At 39.3% G+C, this 19565-nt stretch overlaps 2 protein-coding genes across 3 annotated transcripts; one reads left to right on the forward strand and one right to left on the reverse strand.

Moving 5' to 3' along the window:
- Positions 1 to 419: 419 nt before the first annotated feature.
- Positions 420 to 9251, forward strand: LOC104940600 (ubiquitin-conjugating enzyme E2 Q2). Of its 2 annotated transcripts, none has more exons than XM_010757246.3 (13): positions 420 to 720; positions 2679 to 2783; positions 2938 to 3060; positions 3140 to 3196; positions 3300 to 3449; positions 4459 to 4543; positions 4651 to 4711; positions 4808 to 4898; positions 4989 to 5047; positions 5734 to 5782; positions 5884 to 5979; positions 6603 to 6669; positions 6764 to 9251. In XM_010757246.3, the coding sequence occupies exons 1-13, from the start codon at positions 562 to 564 to the stop codon at positions 6793 to 6795; spliced, it is 1134 nt and encodes a 377-aa protein (XP_010755548.2). In that variant the 5' UTR covers positions 420 to 561; the 3' UTR covers positions 6796 to 9251. The 2 variants fall into 2 exon arrangements, with proteins under 2 accessions (XP_010755548.2, XP_010755547.2); XM_010757245.3 differs by having other exon boundaries at positions 421 to 720; positions 3297 to 3449.
- Positions 9252 to 9998: 747 nt separating this feature from the next.
- scamp5a (secretory carrier membrane protein 5a) lies at positions 9999 to 19275 on the reverse strand. Its single transcript, XM_010757244.3, has 7 exons — positions 19009 to 19275; positions 18073 to 18157; positions 17792 to 17911; positions 16630 to 16786; positions 16431 to 16532; positions 15644 to 15761; positions 9999 to 12849 (listed from the first exon to the last, which is right to left on the reverse strand). Exons 2-7 carry the CDS (start codon positions 18077 to 18079, stop codon positions 12646 to 12648), a joined length of 708 nt encoding a protein of 235 aa, XP_010755546.1. The 5' UTR covers positions 18080 to 18157; positions 19009 to 19275; the 3' UTR covers positions 9999 to 12645.
- Between the last annotated feature and the right edge of the window lie 290 nt (positions 19276 to 19565).

Raw genomic sequence — 19565 nt, forward strand, 5'->3', positions numbered from 1 at the left:
GTATATTAAATATTGCATATTAAATATGTTATTATTTATGTTTTTTTGCCCTTTTCTGCTTTTTTCTAATTCTGTAGTGTATGCTACACCTTTCCTCTGCTACAAATACATTTCCCCGTGGTGGAATGAATAAAGTATATCTAATCCAATATCTATCTATCTATCTATCTATCTATCTATCTTTTATATTACCAAAAACAATCAAGGGTCTGAGGCCATGGTGCAGCTGCATACTTAAAATGCACCTTAAAGTCTTGATGCTTTGTATATTAAATATTGCATATTAAATATGTTATTATTGATCTTTTCGTCTTGTTTTTTATGGGTTTCTGTAGGTGGTAAAATAATGCAATATGATAAATAAAATAAAGTACACCTAATTAAACAAAACTTTTGTGGTTAATCCCTCCTGACAGAGCGCATCATGAACCTCACCCTCCAGCCCTTTGTTGTTGTTCTCACGCTAACATGCGAGATCCGTAGACCCGACTCAACTGCGCGGTCACATCCCGCCCCGACTTCCCCTCTGCCAGCGGCCTGGTGGTTTGAGATGAGTAGAAGATGTCGGTTTCGGGGCTGAAGGCCGAATTGAAGTTTCTGGAGTCAATTTTCGACCCCAACCACGAACGATTCAGAATAATAGACTGGAAACCGGACGAACTCAGTTGCCAATTCAACGTAACGGGGGAGAAGCTGCTGATCATTCACTGCAACATCACGGTGAGTCCAACACAGGCCGAGAGCCACTGACTATCAACTGAAAACCAAAACCATTCCGCGGAAGCTCCCCGTTGTTTACACATCAAATAACGAATAAAGTGTTTGTCTTTTATCTTCCGCGTCGTGTTTAAGCCCGTGTGACTCAATCAACCCGGCCTGTGAGAGAAAACAACGCGGCACAAAGTGTTAAATCCACTTTGTTAAAAGTAAACGTCGATTTTTAAAACGACGCCGCGGTAGCTTCGGCTAGCAGCCGTTTAACTGAAACTAACGTCTGTGCGCTAGCTCGTCTCGTTAGCCCTGAAATAAACTGCGTTACAACTTTCCAACTACTAAACACACACACGGTTTAAAATAAACGACATTTAGCTCAGACGTGTGTGTGTGCTTTAACAAACAATACAGCCGTTTATTTTTTATTTAATATGTATATTTGAAAGTATCAGTTGTGTCCTAACCGCTGAAAGCCTCGTAAACATCTTTAACGTTAAACAGATTTAATTTAGTTTTCAGTAAATAGACTGATCCCAACTGAGCAACTTTAATATTAAAAGCCTTTATTAAGGTGTTAGAATATTTAGGAGGTGATGTACATATGAAGGTGTCTGCTTAGTGTTATTATTATTATTATTAGAGGGGGGAGAAAAAACTAATAATAAAAGCTGTGTGTGAATATTTATCTTATGATAACCTCAGTTGGGCCTTATGTATTTCAACACCAACTCCCTGTGTATGTTGAATTAGTGAAATAACATGATTGACTCTGTGTACGAGGCTTCACTCTTGTCATTGCAGTTGACATTTGCACGGTTCAGGTGGCACAGATCTTCACACGCCATCCTAACATCCTGACCACATCCTCATCTCTCAAGTGAAAACATTCACCTCACCACCGTGCTTGTTTTTTTGAGGACACAGACATTGGTTTTTTTGACAGCTGTGTCATGTTGATACTTCAGCCCGAGTCAGTCTGGGATCGCCTTTTTTTGAGTCAGCATCAAGCATCACGATCTACCTGCTTTTATAATCTGCGAGTGAGTCGGGTTAAAGGTGGTGCCATCACCTGATTTAGATGAATCAGTTATAGGAAGAGCAGGTTTGTATCTGTGGTCATACACTTGTGTGTTTACCTGGAAGGTCTTTACAGGTGGACATGATCCGGTGTGATATATTTTTGAATCTGGCAATCTGCACAAAAATAACCAGCTTCTAACTGGTTATAATTATGGTTGCAATTTGTCTGAAATCACACCCAGTATAACCGGAGTGTCTGAAAACATAAACATTAATGCCTTGTGTCAGCCAAAGTCTGTCATTTAAGGTAATTAAAGTCAAATTTAATGGATGTAGAGCTGTATTTCTGGTGTGCAGTGCTTTAAAACCTAACACCGAAATTGTACAGCTAATGACTTCTTTACCATCTATCCCTTATAACATGATGAGGCATCACTCCCAGACACATTTTGTGACCACACATGACAGATTTTGATCAATTTTCGCCTGCCTGCTAGACGACACAACAGCCCAGCTGTAGTTCTTTAGCGAAGCCCTGCATAATTCAGATTTGTCTCTTGCATCTCGAGTCATGTAAGGGCCCACACAACCGTATTAAAGAAGACTAATTGAATGTTCATGCAGCACTCGACGCAGCCACTTCATTGTCCATACTTTTGCTCTACAGCTGGCAGGAGACAAATCATTTTTGTTCAGTGAGTGGCTGAGTGGGCGAAGACGTCTGGTCGGAAATTATTTCTAGCTTTACAATAAACTTTAACAGGTGGACATTATTTATAGCTTTAGAATAAACTTTAACATTTTTAATTTTCTATAGATGAATTTTGTTCGGTTTCATAAAAGCAGTGGTTTTGTCTCTTGTAGTGTTAATGCACAACGTGTCAACAATAAAACCATTAACATGCAAGTAAGATTGGCTAAATTTCCATGCCGTACTGTTGCAGGAATCCTATCCCTCAACGCCCCCAATATGGTTTGTTGACTCTGATGATCCGAGTCTGGCTGAAGTGTTGGAGCGTTTAGAGGATGTGAGAAAAGGCAGCACATTGGTAAGTTGGCTCCAGCTTCACAGAGAGGCTTGCTTAAAAATGGTAATGTCACATATGTTTAACACTATAACAGTGGGAGCCTGTAAGGATTGTTCAGTAGGAGGTCTGGTTGTCTTTGTTTTTATGTTACATCTCACTGATTTTTCACCCGCAGCTTCTTCAGCAGTTGAAGCACCTCATTTGTGATCTCTGTCGCCTTTACAACCTGCCACAACATCCAGATGTAGAAATGCTCGACCAGCCTCTACCTGCTGGCCCGATTACCCAAGAGCGAAAGGTACTGTCTGAAAACAAGAGTAAAATTCAGCGTCTTTTTGTTGCATTCGAAAACTCAACAATGTTTCGCCACACTACAGCACGGGCCACCGGATGAGGTGACATCTGAAGAGGAAGAGGAGGAAGAAATGGGAGAGGTACCTATTTGTATTGATTGAAATCCAAGTTATTTATAGCTTAATGATGAGCATTGTTTTTTGTATATCCTGTCTCTAAACACTATTTGTACACTGCCAGCAGGACATTGACCTGGACCAAGACCTGGACCATTACGACATGAAAGAAGAGGAGCCAGCAGATGGAAAAAAGTCAGAAGATGACGGGATAGAAAAAGAAAATTTGGCCATCCTGGAGAAGATTCGTAAAAACCAGAGACAGGATCACTTGAATGTAAGCGATCACTCAGCTCATGTTTGTTTTTTGAGTTTCAGTGACAGTAATAGAGCCTGTACATCCTCTTTTGAACGTCGACAGCATTTTATTTCATCTGAATCCACTTCAGATATCTAATTAGATTTCACATTTGTAGGTAAGTGAAGTTATGAGTAACTACAACTCAGAGAGTCCATTTAGATGTGGAATCACAGTTTGTTTGCTGAGAAGGCAGAAACCCTGTACTTTTTAGTGGCAGCCCAAATAATGTTCACCACCTGAAAATGAGATGAGTGGCATTAGATATGAAATGTTATCCTGCAGATTCCTGTCATGGATCAAATTGCTCTTAACTAATAAAAGGGGCAAGGAGTTCGATAAGACATTCAGTGTTGAAATCTGAATATATTTCGCCAACTAGGAACCAAATCGGAGCCGTCTATTTTAGCCCAGTGCACTATACGATTATACTACAGCCACTGGACATAATTTGTCTCCTATATTCCTTCTCACAAGTTCATTTTTTTTCCAGTCAGATTGTCCACGTTCAGATCAACAGCAGCACTGCGTCCAAAACGCAGACTCATCGTTCCTTTCACTGCTGACACAGTGTGGCTGCTGCTGCAGAGGCCTCCGGCAAAAAAAATCAAGTGCTAAACTGTTCAGCAAAAAGTTTAGTCAGCTGTCAACCAATTCCAACATTATCAGGCAACGCAGTAGCCCCATCAGTGAGGGAGAAAGGTGCCAGACATGATCCGAACTTAATGAACTCATTCTATAAAGGTCGCCTTCTTAATATCAGTGGTGTCATCACTGCATACGCGAGCTTCATGATCACAGTAGAAAAGTTTAGTAAGTCACCTCGTTTCACTTACAGAGAGTTGGTTGTCCTTTTAAGTGTTCAAATGTAACCTTGTCAACAGGACCTTCACTGTAAGATCTCCCACCTCTAAAGTATACTGTATCTTTTCATCTGTCCTGGCGTCCTCCCATGAGTGTGAATCACCTTTTGTGATTTATGTTGCAGGGTGCAGTATCTGGCTCTGTGCAAGCCTCAGACCGCCTAATGAAGGAACTCAGGGAGATCTACAGATCACAGAGTTACAAGACGGGTGACTACACTGACACATTTCCTTACAGTGGTGACTATTATTGTTTTTTAACGTCTCATCAGCGGATTGAAGTAAATCTCTCTGTGTCCGTGTCGCTTATTTCACAGGTATTTATTCAGTCGAACTAGTCAGTGACAGCCTTTATGAATGGCACGTCAAGTTAAGGACGTAAGTGCTCACATTCAGTTGCTTTTAAAATTTTCTGGCTTTGCAATTATTGTGTTGTTTTTTCTGATATATTTGACTTGTTGTTCTTTATTTCAGGGTAGACCCAGATAGTCCATTACATAGTGACTTGCAGGTCTTAAAAGAAAAAGAAGGAGTGGACTACATTCTGCTCAATTTCTCTTATAAAGTGAGTCCTGTGATGATATTTGTCAATTGTTTGGGGAAAAGAGTTTTCTTGAGACTCAAAGTTTTTTTTTTCCCCCCCTTCATATGACAGGATAATTTTCCTTTTGACCCACCTTTTGTACGGGTTGTCTCACCTGTGCTCTCCGGAGGGTGAGTGTGTAGTGATCTCCCCCTGTATGAAATTGTCTAAAGAAAGTATTCACTCACTGGGAACTTGGTCCACTTTTGTTGTGCGCACAATTTTCTGAGATGGATTTTGGACTTTGTCAGGAGAGATTTTACACCAAACATTCATGGATAGAAATTGAAAAAAAACAAAACACAAATGAAGTGCTAACTCATGTCGTGCTCGCAGCTGTTTCGTGATACTGTTCTTTGCTTGCTTACAAAGCTGATGTCAGATTCTTATGATGAATCGCTTTATGCGTTTAGGTGCAGGGTGGACTTTATTTTATGCTGTTACTACTGCGTAATACAGGCTATGTGGTTTGCTTATGACTGGCTGCAAATTATCATCTCCGACATCGTTTATTGTCATAAACCTAACACTCTGGTACAATTCCATCATGCATCGCAAACTATACAGATTCTTTAGGGTTTAAGGATTATTAATTATAAGCATAACCAAATTCGAAATTCTTGGTATTCCCTCTTTGCAAAATTCGAAATCTCTCCCACAAGCCAAATCAAGACATTGTGAACGAATGAATTTAAAGCACAACAAATTTGCAAAAGGTCAAGTGAACACTTTCTTGATTCTTCAAATGCACACTTCTCTTTAATATATTTTACCCCTTACTCATCCTTGATACTGAATTTTTATTTTTCCATTTCAGTTACGTTCTAGGAGGAGGAGCCTTGTGCATGGAGCTTCTCACAAAACAGGTGTGTTTTTAATAGGTTTGATGATCACATGACATCTTTTTCCTCAACTTTTAACGACAGAATTGGCGGTAATTTATGGTTTTGTATGTTTTTTATTTCAGGGCTGGAGCAGTGCCTATTCCATAGAGTCTGTCATTATGCAGATAAATGCAACTCTGGTCAAAGGAAAAGCCAGGGTGCAGTTTGGAGCCAATAAGGTAAGCGATGTCACCAGTCAGCTCTCAGCATGTTGGTTCGACACCGTCGGAAGGCAGATGTGTTTTCAACGGGGAGCAGAGAGAGAGAGGGAGGTGGAAGATGTGATTATTTCTGTAAAGGGGGATAAACAGGCACACTTCCATGAAAATGATGTTACAGGTTTCATGTTGAGGTTTTCAGTCAGATGCTGTTCTGCAATTATACATGAACTCTGAAGCATGCTGAGGCCATTAGACACCTAAACTGTGCGACAGCCAAATGTTCCAGTAGAAAAATCATAGGTCATTTTTACACTCATCATTCCAAGTTTCTCATATCTTGATAAAGTCTAGATGCATTTCAATTCTCCCGTGACTTCTGACGTTATCATGGGGGACTGACCCTGTAGCGGACATTCATACTGACATAGTCACACTTGCTTTACCCCTGGTTATTTTATGTGTTTATTGGAGCCAGTAGTAGAAAGATGATAAAAAATAATGGCAGGCAGAGAGATTAGGAATGATCACTTCCCCTGCCAGATACCAACTGGGAACACTGTGATTTATCTGGTTGATTAATGATTGATTGTTTGTATGCTGTAGCAGTGAGCAATCAAACAGAACTTTTATTTGTTTTTCAGAACCAGTACAATCTTGCCAGAGCACAACAGTCGTACAAATCCCTTGTGCAGATTCATGAAAAGAATGGTGAGTAGATATCTCTAACTGTTTTGGGGCTCAGTAGACACGCGGTGGTATGGATCCATTGGCAAAAAAAGGGTTTCTCTTTCTGTTTTTACAGGCTGGTACACACCACCTAAGGAGGACGGATAAGGAGCGACTACCACTATGCACTGAGAACATGTCTTTGGGTCAAAGTATCTTGTTTTCTTTGGAATATTCCCCCCCACCCCTCTGACTTAACTTGGGGATATATCATCTTTATCGCGGAAACCATCTCGCTGGCTCATCTGACAAGTATTCCTTCTTTGCCCCGCTCCAGGAAAGACTTTTATTCTGGTATCAGTTGGCTTCTCCCCTCTGTGTTTTAGTGAGGAGGATGATGATGATGATGATGACGATGATGTGAGGGTATCACTAGTCCTGTTTTTCTAAATATGCTCATTTGTCTTTAAAAAAAAAAACTTTTCCTCTCTTTTTTATGTGGGGAAATGCTTTTTCTTTAGCTGCTTTGACAAAGTGGGCTTCACAAACAGTCAGTTACTCCTCTTTAAATGGGAATTTTAAAAAAAGATTGATACTGAAGCTTTTGAAGTGGCACCTCACTGCACCTGTTTTTATTGTTTTTGTTTTCTCACTTTCTTTTGGAAAATAACTGGTACATAAATGCAAATATTGTTTTAGAAATATTATCTGGCAATTGTTTTTATTATTTGAGCATACTAGACAATAAATGAGCCAATTTTCATATTATGGAAGCTTATCTTTAAATTGAGACGACCTACTACTCGGCATCTTTTATCCCTTTCTGAAATGTGTGAAGGACATTCAGCCAAGCAGAGTCTAAAATGTTATTGAACTGAGATGAACTGTTGTTGGTGAACAAATCCACCAGGGGTTGTTAATACCATCTCAGAATCTGCATATTGCATATCTTTGGAAAGAGGATACATATTTTCACCAGAATGATGATAAGATGAGAATGATGGCATCATTTTGGAAGTTCTAACAGATTTAATGTTGAAGTTAAGGAGCTCTTTTTGCCTTATGTTAACACATCAGCCCCACAAGTGTTCAGTCTGTCTGTTGATTTTACAGAGGTTGATGCTGAAGCCCGGTGTGTGCATAGTTAACAGCATGTTTTACAGGAGCCATCCCAGCCTGTTCTAAAAACACAATTGGATTTGATTATAGTCACCGTGCTTGGGTGGGCTTTACAGAGTGTACAAATGAAGGGTGTTCAGATGTAATTTTTATTTTCTTATAGTGATTTTTGTCCAGTTCAGCACCAGTTGTGTCACATCTTCCTGACATTCACTGATTGTCCAGTTTAGATTTGGCACCGTTACATTACATGACGTCACATCCAGCTGGATTCACCCCGCTCTCAGGGGCCGAACATTCACCACTCGCAGGGCTTCCTTTGCCACAACAATATAACTACAGATGTGTTTCAGTGTCGCTGTTGGTGTGTAACAAGAAGGATCATTTGTAGTGGGATAATAACTGACCTGAAACTCTGTACGTTTTAACTTTGACCATGCAATACACTGTAGTACATCATCAGTACTACTTGTTCCCCGTACTACAGGACACACACTGTATCTATCTATCTGTTGGCTTTTTTGCAGTTTATTTGTTAACACTGTCTGCAAAAGTATGTTTGAATGGCAACTCAGGTAACAAACAATACTTAGGAGGGGAATCTGTACTTGTACATGTTGGGTTTTGGGTTGTTTTCTGGGAATAATTAACGCTCTGTACGACTGATGTTTAGGCTTACTCACACACTGATCTGATCTGATGTCAATACGGGCCACATGTTTCTTTTATGTGATGTAAGAGGAAAGACCTTTACAGAAAGATGACATTTGAACAGGCTTACAAATTCATGATGACCACCACATGTAATAGCTCATCAGTACCCACTGTAGTTTTTTTTTTTTTCTTTTTGTTTTCCTCCCAAATACTGAAGTAGATTTAATTTCAGTGTGTGAACTTTAAATATTCCTGATAAAGACATTTGCACAACTGGCAAACATGTGCCTGAAGAGGTCAATTATTCTAACAAACACGTTCTGAGATATTTTAAAATCAGGAAAAATGTTTGTTTTCCCAGCTCCACATCCTCTTGTTACATGTTTGATATAGATGAGGGGAGGCCGGGGGAGTTATCGTCATCAAGATCCTCACCTTTTTAAATAACTTATGTTGTCTGGAAGCACAGGAAAGTTGGACCATAAAACTTTAAAATGTTTTACGGACAACGTCCCTCTTACACAGCCTTTAATCCACCTGTGTGATCGCCTCCCTCCAAAAAATGCCAAAACTCTGGTCAAAGGGGATTTTTAAGAGATGATCGAAGCTCGATAGTCATGCTGTGGTGAATAGACTTGCACGCTTCTCTAACTGGACTGTGTGTTTGAAAAAGATTGATTTATCTCACTTCATTTTTCTGGCACCAACAAACAGATTATCGAGTCTGGCACCGTTGGCCTCGCTTTGGGTTGTTTTTTTTGTTTATTTCATTTTCCATTTGAAGAAATTTTGACCATGTACAGTAATTTGTAAACTTGCATCAAGTTTATGAATAAAGAATTTTAAGGTTATTGCTGTTTTACTGGTTTCCCTGTGTATTATTTGAGTCATTAGATCATATACAGTGCTTAACAAATTTATTAGCCCACCACCCAATGTAAAGTTTATGCCACAGCTGCCCTGAATTAACAGCATTGGCAATTACAAAAATCATTTTTTGTGTTTCTGTAATGCTTAATATTCCAGTATGTAGAAGATCTTTAACCTAAGTGATATGTTTAATGTTAAAATATAATTAGTCATCCATGAATGAATTCACTTTTACAAAAAAAATGAAAAAAGGAAAGCACATTATTATTTCTTGATTAAGATGTCAAATTATAGTTATTTACTTGCATTCCTGAACAGAGGAATTAGTTTGCTTGACTTAATTTCTGAAATATGGGTATGAAAAAGGTGAAGAGAGCTCACTGAAAATTAAAGAATCCGCATTAAAGCTGGATCGTCTCTGACAGGTGGTCTAATCGATGTCGAGCACTGTATGTACATATATACGTATATATATATATATAAATATGATTTTTCACTGTTGTCTTGATGGATTGCATTGATATTTTAAATAAATAAAAGATTTTGCTGCTGATACAGCCTTCACATGGATCTGGTTATGTATAAAAGTGTAATGTGAGTAATGTGTCAGATCTATGTAATTTGGTAAAATTGAAGTAATCAACCAAGATGGAGATTAACGGTATGTATGAAAAGTTCTGGCTGGCGTGTGTAAAAGATCTGCATGCAAACTCATTAAATAACAAAACAAGATGCAACAAGAACTGTTTAATATCTATTAGGGTAAAGACCAAATAATACAAAAAGTAATACACAAAAATGTATTCCTCGTTTACTTCACTCATGGAGACACAGCCTCCTCAAACGTTTCATTCACCTAATTAGAGCATGTTTCTACTGAATGTGTTTTATCCATGGCAAATATTTACCCCACCTCAAGTAATTATATATTTATATCTAATTATGATATAGTACATGATAATACATATCAAACAACATACAGTACATGTGGGAACATGGGGGGGGAGTTAATGGGAAATGGCTTTCAGAAGCTTTGATACAGCAACATGAAATGCAGAGTATTAGCACTGCAGTTTCTGCTACACAGTAACTATACAGCTGTTAGTCCCATAAATCACATTAACTGTGCTGTATTTACACCAAAAGACCACAAAGACCTGCTGCACGCAGAGAAGAGTAGATTGTTTGTCCGTCTTTGTGCGCACTTTACACTTCATTCATAGAACCGACCGGCTAAATTTAGTGCATTTACTAACAGATGAGCGCGTGAATCGTTCACAGGGTTAAACATCTTAACTACTGTATGTGGCTCTGCTGGTGAAAATGTTATGCAGTTGTTAAATTATACTAGTTGAAAACAGGCCCCCTTTTTTTTTTCAATTCATAACCACTATTCGTGTCTATATTTTAAAACCTGCTCAACAGGACCCCCCCACGTGATCCTAATTCTAATGTTTCATATATATCTATGTTAGTATTGCTCCACTGTGATTCACTGTGAGTTTAGTTTGCACAGGTGCAAACATGAAAAGTTTCAAAAGAAATTATAATTAAAAAAAAGATAATAAATCTGTTACCCACAGCCATGGAAAGAAAGACACAACATACGTGATTCATCCACACGTCATCCAAAGTACACAAAACAACAACTGAAAAGTAAAACAACAAACAGCCTATTAAATACCACATCATCACAATCAGACAAGACGATGCACAGGTTTTTGGAATAACGAGCATTCGGATACGTATCTTCACATCTGTTTCAAGTCTAATACTGTATTACTGTAAATAACCATCTACTGAATCTTGAAGAAGTCTTTTCACTGAAATCAATGACACAGTCAGGCCTCACGAGGAGGGCTACACACAAATATCTTCTCTCTCAAGTTCACGTCATAAAAGAAATAGTTGTCTTGAATTATTTTATATTCTATTTTCTTTTATATAAATGTCATATTACACCTACTCATAGAATAACACCAACAGCCACGGAATGACACACCAAGGCCTGAAATCCAGAGCTTCAGAAACAAGTAGTCATTTAAGCGTTTACATGTAGGGGTGAGTGGGAGAATTTGCCAAAGGGTGGGGAAACATCCATCACTTCATACAATGCTATGACCACCTACAACAATGATTATTAATATTTACTGTATGTCCAAACTGCAAGTGTTTTGGTTTTTCTTTCACTTTTAACCTGTACAATGTTGATTTGGAATGTTTTATCCAATAAATAGCAATCCTAAATACTGCATGTGCTTCATTTTAACATGTAATAAGAATTTATTTCACTGAAATCAACCTTCTGAACACATAACCGATGTGTTAATGACCCCAAAATGGTTGAATAATGCTAATAAACGGAAACAAAAAAAAAAAGCCTGATACATTGACAATCAAAGGGCTTCACAGGTAGAATTTAAAACCAGCTAACACACCTTTCCTGAGAATGTGAATAGATGCTGAATAAAACTGAAAGGTTCACTGAAGCAGAGAAACTTTTCATCAGTAAACAAACAAACAAAACACAATCAGGTCACCAAAACATGAATTGCAAAAGGTTTTCTCGGGATTTAACACTAATAAACTCATACTGCTTCCAGCAAACATCTTCTGATTTAAATTATGTTAGACTAATTACTTGATTACGTTTTATTCATCATCCTGTAAACTTTTACATTTTGTATATTTTGAAATGATTCTGTTATCTGAACTTTTTCCATACAGAGTAAGAAAAAGACAATCTCATCCAGCATTAAAAGGATAATATGCTTCATATTTATCGTACAGATAAGAGAGTGACATCTGTCGTCTTATCTAACTCTCAGCAAAAAAAGTAATTAAATGTTTTTCTGGGCATTTTGGACAAAACTTCAGCTGAGGGGCAACTATTTCTTGCATTTGGTGACCTTTCAGGTTGATGAAAGTAAACACTTAATGTATGTACTAAAGTACACTAAAACACATTAAAGGTCATTAAATTAAGTATTTAAAGTATGACACAGGCAGAGGCAGAGAAGTCACTGTGTTGACCACAGACGAACCTACCTGAATAAATTGATGAAGTTCAGGGGAATTGGTGTTAACTATGTTATGTGTCTCCGTCGGAAAGCAACAAACACACTGCCCGGCTAAAACTGAGCAGATTTAAAAGAACCAAAACAAATAACAGCTTCTTTGTAACTGTTGATTTAAATGTGACTTAAATGATTTACTCCCATGCCAATAAAAGTAAACTTCGACCAAAAATATGACTTTGTTTTGTTTGAATTCAGCTTGTACAGTGTTATAATGAAGGGCACCTAATTCTGAATTGTGTTCTAAATTGATCCCTTTTTATCTCTCCCACACGGCAGCCCGGCCCCCTCCTCTGTCCTACATCGGGTCGTCGTAGTTGTAGGTGGGAGCTGCTGAGTATTGGTTCTGTTGCATGGCTCCCTGTTGCATGGCTCCCTGTGCAGCCCCCATGGCTGCCTGCTGAGCTGCCTGCTGTACATGGGGGTTCTTCCAGGCCCCGGTGGCCCACTCCTCTTGGGCCTTACCCAGGCTGCCACCACTGCCACGGTAAAAGTTATGAACCTGCAAAGTAATTCAAAGGATTTTATCATCATTATTGTGCGTCAGGGGAAAAAAAAGTTCCACATAAACAAAGTCGGGACTGAAATTTGAATATTTTTTGCAATTAGTATTCTCCAGGTGGTGCAAATTTTTTCATACCACTGACTGTAATTTGATTGTTGTAACATCTGTGTGGATAGCCACAGAAAATAGTCCATTATATCAACCATCAACACTGCTCGCCATAGCCCCATTTGTGATTTGAGCACTCTATACTCAACTCACTGACTCTGTACATCACGCCTAGTTCATGTAATATAGGTTTGCTGGGAAAGATGGGTAAGATTTCCATTTTAATGACTTGTGAGTGTTCACTTCATCGGGATATGATGATTATAAAGTAGGTTGTGATGGTTAAAATAAAATACTTTGAAAGTATAACACCAGGGGAACAGTTACCCCTACTGATGCCCCAACGTAGGGTGCCCCTCCAGTGGAGAAAATGTAATGCAGTGCCTTATAGGCTGCAAACCTGCTAGAAAATTAGTACTATTTAATAGTTATGCTTTAAATCTTTTCCTTTTAAAGGTTTGGAAGTATTTCACCATAAATGCATGACATCTTTAGTGGCAAAATAATCTAAGGATTAAAGGGTTATTTTAGATTTTAGATCGGTCAAGTGTTTATGTCATTCTTGCCTGATTATCGCCAGTTACCGGCCAGAAATGAGAACTTTCCAGGACTTCATCATCATCTTCATTTGATCATCTTCCAGCTAAATGATGTGGAGAGATTGCGAAAGGATGTTGTCCAATTGAGAAATTAATGTGTGATTTGGAAAGAAGTAAGTGCCAGAATGTGTCCACCGTGTGCCAAATCACACAAGGAGGAGAGAGCAAGAGAAATAAAAGGAGACTGAGGTTAGTTAGGAGAGTCTCTTATACCTGGAGACTGGAGGTCTAAGACGACACGTCATTAGCATTCTGTAATTGTACTATTCTGAGTTTGTAATAAATTTATATTATCTAAACGAGTACCTGTCTCCTGAGAAATCGCTGCAGCCACTACACATCTTTCTGCATGCTGATGTCCCACCGCTTGCAGCAGGTGCCCTTTGAAGCTCTTTGGCTGATGTGAGGGTGCGACATTGGTTTGGTTTTTCAGACACTTCTTAAGTGCATTAGGTCGAATATGTCAGAGCTTTCTTACAAATCAGAGTCTGCAAGTCATATGCACGAGGTATAGTTTTGACATGAACACTATTCACAAGCTTGATATGCATAGTTAGGATAACGCTTACATTTTATTTTATTTATTTTATATTTTATTTTATATTTGGATATTGGGCTGCTCCAGGACCAGGGGAAACCAATTTCGTTTCATCCCATGTTTACATGTGTTGTAATGACAAATAAAACTCCTTGAATCCTTGAATGATATGAACACAGCATTTGTTACTCCGTGACATTTTTTTAAATCACTGGTTAATGTAGAGAGTGCTAACTTGTAGCTGTATGTTTTGAAGGTTTGGTGATTTGCTACAGGTAATGCAAGCTAGAATCCATCTTTTGTGCAATGTGGCACAACACCAAGTATGTGGCAGGTGTATGGATTATTTCTGGTTATTTGTACTGTATACTGTACACATTCCACATAACTGACAGTGTGAGTGAGTGCCCAGATGGTGCATTCATTAATGGACAAGAAGCTGAGAGTGGAACGTTGGACACTTCTCGCCCTCAGTGGTCGCCATTTAGCTATGTAGTGAATGGGAGGGACCACCAGCATTGTGAAAATGGCAGCAGGGGAAGCTGAAGTGGTTGCAGTAAATACCACAATACAGTCGTCCCTCGCTATAACGCGGTTCACTTTTCGCGGACTCGCTGTTACGTAGATTTTTTTAGTGTAGTGTATGAACGCGCATTGTGTTCTGCGTCCTAAATTGGCTAAGGGAGAACCGCACATGTGTTCTGTGTCCTGATTAACTAAGGGAGTACTGTACAAAATGCGTGTAAAAAGGTGTATAAAAGTGTGTGGTTAGGGGTTTTACGGCCTTAAAACATGTAGAATAATTGTAAAACTTACTATGCGGATTTCATTTATTTTTAGAACGTATCCCCCGCGATAAATGAGGGACCACTGTATACAAATATAAGTTGTCCATTTGTTTCCTAGTTATATTTTGGCAGTCAAATGTGGATGCCCGGTTGCAATTTGGCGAAGACGAAGAAGTGGAAAATGTTAGAATCGTCATTTCAACAATCAAGTGCAAAATGGCCGTACTTAAATTGAGACAACACTATCCTGCTGAAAGCACACACCACCAGGAAGTGCACGGTGTACACAATGTACTACATAGAAGTGCAACATAAGTATCTGACGCAGCATTGGCTTTCCGAGTTGAAGCTACGTAGCCTAGTTTGCGATCTTCTACTCTATTCGGGTGGAATACAAACTTAACATCATGATGGCTTCATAAAAGGGCAAAATGTATTCTATCTGTGTATGTAGTGCAGTACGCATGAAACAGAAGTTAAGAGCGTTTTCTCTAACAACAGACGTAAAATGTTAGTCGGTCCTCAACAAGAGGCTCGAAGCTTAGATGATGTTTCCACAACAGTCAAAAAAAGGTCTTATCCTCTTAAAGAATTGAGAATAACAGCAGCAGTATAATTTGGCGATAGTTTATATTTCCCTACTCAAGGATAGAGGAGAATTCAAATTTCAGTCCACCTTTTTAGTCCACCTAAATTTAGCCCCAAAAAATGCAAGTAAACCACATCTGGTGAAGAAGAAGTAGAAATGTGTAGGTCACCTTTGTGAGAGCGATGAAGGAGAGTACAGCCACCGCAGTAAACATGATGGTGGGAATCAGCATGACCACAGCTGAGCCAACGTTGGTGCTGAAGAAGGTGATGGTAGCCAGCCAACCACTGACGGGAACAACAGAAACAAAAATGACATATTTTTAGATTCAGTGTAATACTTCCTGAGGATTGCATTACCTCCTTATAACTCTGTATCAAAGTAACGTGAGAGACACTGCAAACAGGAACTGGTAACAGCTAATTCTGCAAACTTTCAATGGTGCCAGTTTGCCAAAATATGATTCAGACAGTTATCTCAGTTTTGTGGTGAAGACCTTGAAAGACCCTGGTGTAAGGTAACATGGGACACTATTTGAGGGCATTCTTAAAAGCTAAAATGCTCTTTATGCATGATGATGATGACATGAGGTGATGGAAAATTAACAGTATGTGTAATTCAAACTCTTTATTTTGGGTACAGATGTGTGAAGAAACATGTTTGAATACATGACACAAATGGTCACTGAATGTTTTGAGTATGAAAATTATATGAAATGTGTGCTTGGGCTCTTACAGCCATTAGATCTTAACGCAACTGAACACTTGTAGGAGATTTTGGTATTTTTTTAGACAGCACTCTTCACCGTGATCATCAAAAATCCAAATAAGTTGATATATTTTAGAATAATGGTGTTTAGACTTGAAGAATCTATGCAGAGGACCACTAAAGCATGTGTGGTGGCTTGCTAAACAACTTTATGCTGCTGTATTTACGCTTCATATCAAAGTCCTTACCACACTCCCCAGCCTGGAATGCCGACAGTCTGGATAATACTGATCACCACCTGGGCCATGAAGACGAAGAAGAAAGCCATAAAGTTGAATGAGCTGTCGGTCCTGCATAGAGAGAACAGAAGAAAACATCAGATTTGATGCAATTCAGCAGAACAGCAGATGTAAAACGTTGAGCATGCTCAGAGTGTAACCAGCTCACTTGAAGGCCTTGTAGATGGGCCTGAACCAGCACACGTAGGAGCAGGGGGTGAAGAGGATGAGCCACAGGAAGGCCATCCCAAAGTTGGCCGCTCCGCCGCCTCCACACATCCATGCCAGACAGCCAATCAGATTGACAGCCAGCGTGGCGCTATTCACTGTGAACATCGCAAAGAAGGAGCAAGGATGACCAAAACCTTTATGGTGAACATCCTGAAGGCTGCATTACTCATAAAACAGCAGGACTGAATCACAATGACTCTCAGCAACTACTCAGCACCACATTTTCAGTTCTATGTTAAAGCTACAATAATTAAATTTAGACTAGATCTACGATTGATTTAACACACACAGCACACAGTTTCTATTCTACAAGTACCCAAACATGTTGTGTAAACTCATCTACTTTTTTACCAGACTTACATCCTTGTTTTCAAATGGCAGAACCTATGTGATGATGAAAAAGATGGCCATGATGCCCATGTGATTATTATTACAATTTGACACAATATGTACTGTTACTGCTGCGACTAACAGTTGTTTGCTTTAACTGGTAAATGTGCCAATTGTTTTCTCACTTAATATATCAGTCGTTTGGTCTATGTATCGACAAAAATCAGTGAACTAAGCTCATCACTTAGCCAGAGATCTTTAGTCTTTAAATATCTTGTTTTGTCCAACCAAAACTCGATATTCACTTGTTAGTGATATATAATAAAATAAAGCAGCAAATTCTAATATTTAAGAAGCTGGAAGCAGAAAAAATTGGCATTATGTTTGAAAATAATAATGAAATTACTCAACTTTGTCCTATTCCTATGCCCTAACTTAATCAAAATCAGATTTCAAATGTATTCACATGAGGGAAAAATGTGTAAAACAAACTTAAGACACAGTAACTATGCATAAAAATGCACAAGAAAGTGAAAAAACGATTAAGCTGGCTCTGTGCCGGACAGTGAAACCAGTCAATCTGGTCTCACAGCTATACTGAAATGTGTAACGTTACACGCTCTCACAATATTGTGGGTAAAACAAAGTGACACGACACGACAACAGAGCAGATCTGCACAGGTTAACAGCTTACACCATAATGCAAGCAACAAACACGCTGAAACTTGAGTTCAAATCAACGCACAAACTTTCACTGTTGCCACACTCACAGATCCATAGGTAGTAGAGCCTCTTGCACATGGTACGACGCTGGTCTGGGATCTCATTGAAGTCTTGGTAAAAACATGGCCTGAGGGGGATGAATCGAGGCAGGGGAGGGAAGTTGTTTTCTAGGATACAAAGACACAGTTCAACGCAGCTGCCCACACACCAAAAAAAATCATAAAGAAATCAGTCAGTCAAGACAGCTGCATGCCAGATTACAGTTCAGCCTTTAGAAATGGTTTTTTTTGCATTAGCAGCCAGCTCTGTGCACTGAAGGAAAGCCTACCTGCCATGATGACCGGTCAGTATTTTCCTCCACTTGCAAATCCTGGCACACAGACTTCAATGTGAGCTCCCTTTAAAAAAAAAAACTACAAGAGAAGGAAGGGAGCTGTTTTTATTAAGTGCAACATCACTCTCACACTGTTGGACAACAGGCCACAACCATGCACACACAGGCCTTCCTGTGGAGATGCATTAACACACACACACACACACACACACACACACACACACTTCATTACTAGAGACTTTAGATCATCAGTTTAGAGGTGGTGCCCAGCCCTGCTTATGTATCCACCCATAACGGTGCATCCCTTATTATCTAGAGATAAACATGTTTATCTGACCACAGCTGTGTAAATGCACGGTGGGAAACACTGTGGCCTTGTCGCGACTACTATAATCAGAACCTATGAGGAAGATAGGCGTGTTACAATAGAGTATTTTAGACTATATGGAGCTGTTTCTTTAGGTCTTTTAGGCCTTAATCACCCACCTTCCACATTATTCAGCTGTGTTTGTAGCCCACATTTCAATGCATCTCATGGTGGATGTGAGTCTGAGCTCTGAAGGGCATCTTTCTACCACAAGACGAAGCAATCTCTGCCTCATAAAACACGCGGATGATGGTTTATTTCATGCATTATGACGCCAAAGGTGTTTTATATGTGTGTTTTATGTCGGTGGATGACAATGATGCTGCAGTAGGACACAGTGCATCGTGATCACGAGCGATGGAGAAGCGTCCTTCAGGCTGTGCGACACCGAGCAGCTTCTTCTCAGACACCGAGCAGGTCAAGCCCCCTAAAACCCCCTCATAATAAATCAGTCTACAGATTTACATGTATTAAGCCTGGATTAAATTTCTTCGCCTACATGCAATGAATGAAAATGCACCGATTAAATAAATAAAAAAATATATATTTAAAAAACGCCTTACCTCCGATTTAGTCCGATAATATCGCTAGAACAGCCCTGCTCGTTGAAATAGCATCCTACGGATTAATGGGCGTTAAAACACATTGGAGGAAAAAAAAACAAAAGACATCCAGATCCGGCGGCGTTGAGATGGAAATATGTTACGTTATTCCTCAAATGATGGGGCTGGGAGTAAGAGGCGGTCACGTGACGTGAGGTCTTTTCTTTACGCACATACCCACACCCACCCACCAACCCGCCCTCTTCTGTTTTTTTTTCTTTTTTTTACCCGCCCGGGTAGGATCAGGGTCCAGGACAAGGGATTTATGGCTGGCCTGAAAAGGACCAATCAGAAAGCGTAAATATCCCAACAAGCCCCGCCCCCCTTCCAGATGCTGTCCACAGTGCTGAAAACCACAGGGTCTGATCTGATTGGCTGCCAGTTCATATAAATACGTGATAATACAAACATCTCAGTAGACAGTCCTGCCCTGAGAGAAGTGGTAAAGATGAGTTATATTGACTTATTTTTCAGCCTGAATAACAAATTTAAAGGTCCAGTGTGTGTAACATCTGGGG

The sequence above is a fragment of the Larimichthys crocea genome, chromosome XXI (genome assembly GCF_000972845.2).
Source record: "Larimichthys crocea isolate SSNF chromosome XXI, L_crocea_2.0, whole genome shotgun sequence".
Lineage (NCBI taxonomy): Eukaryota > Metazoa > Chordata > Actinopteri > Sciaenidae > Larimichthys > Larimichthys crocea.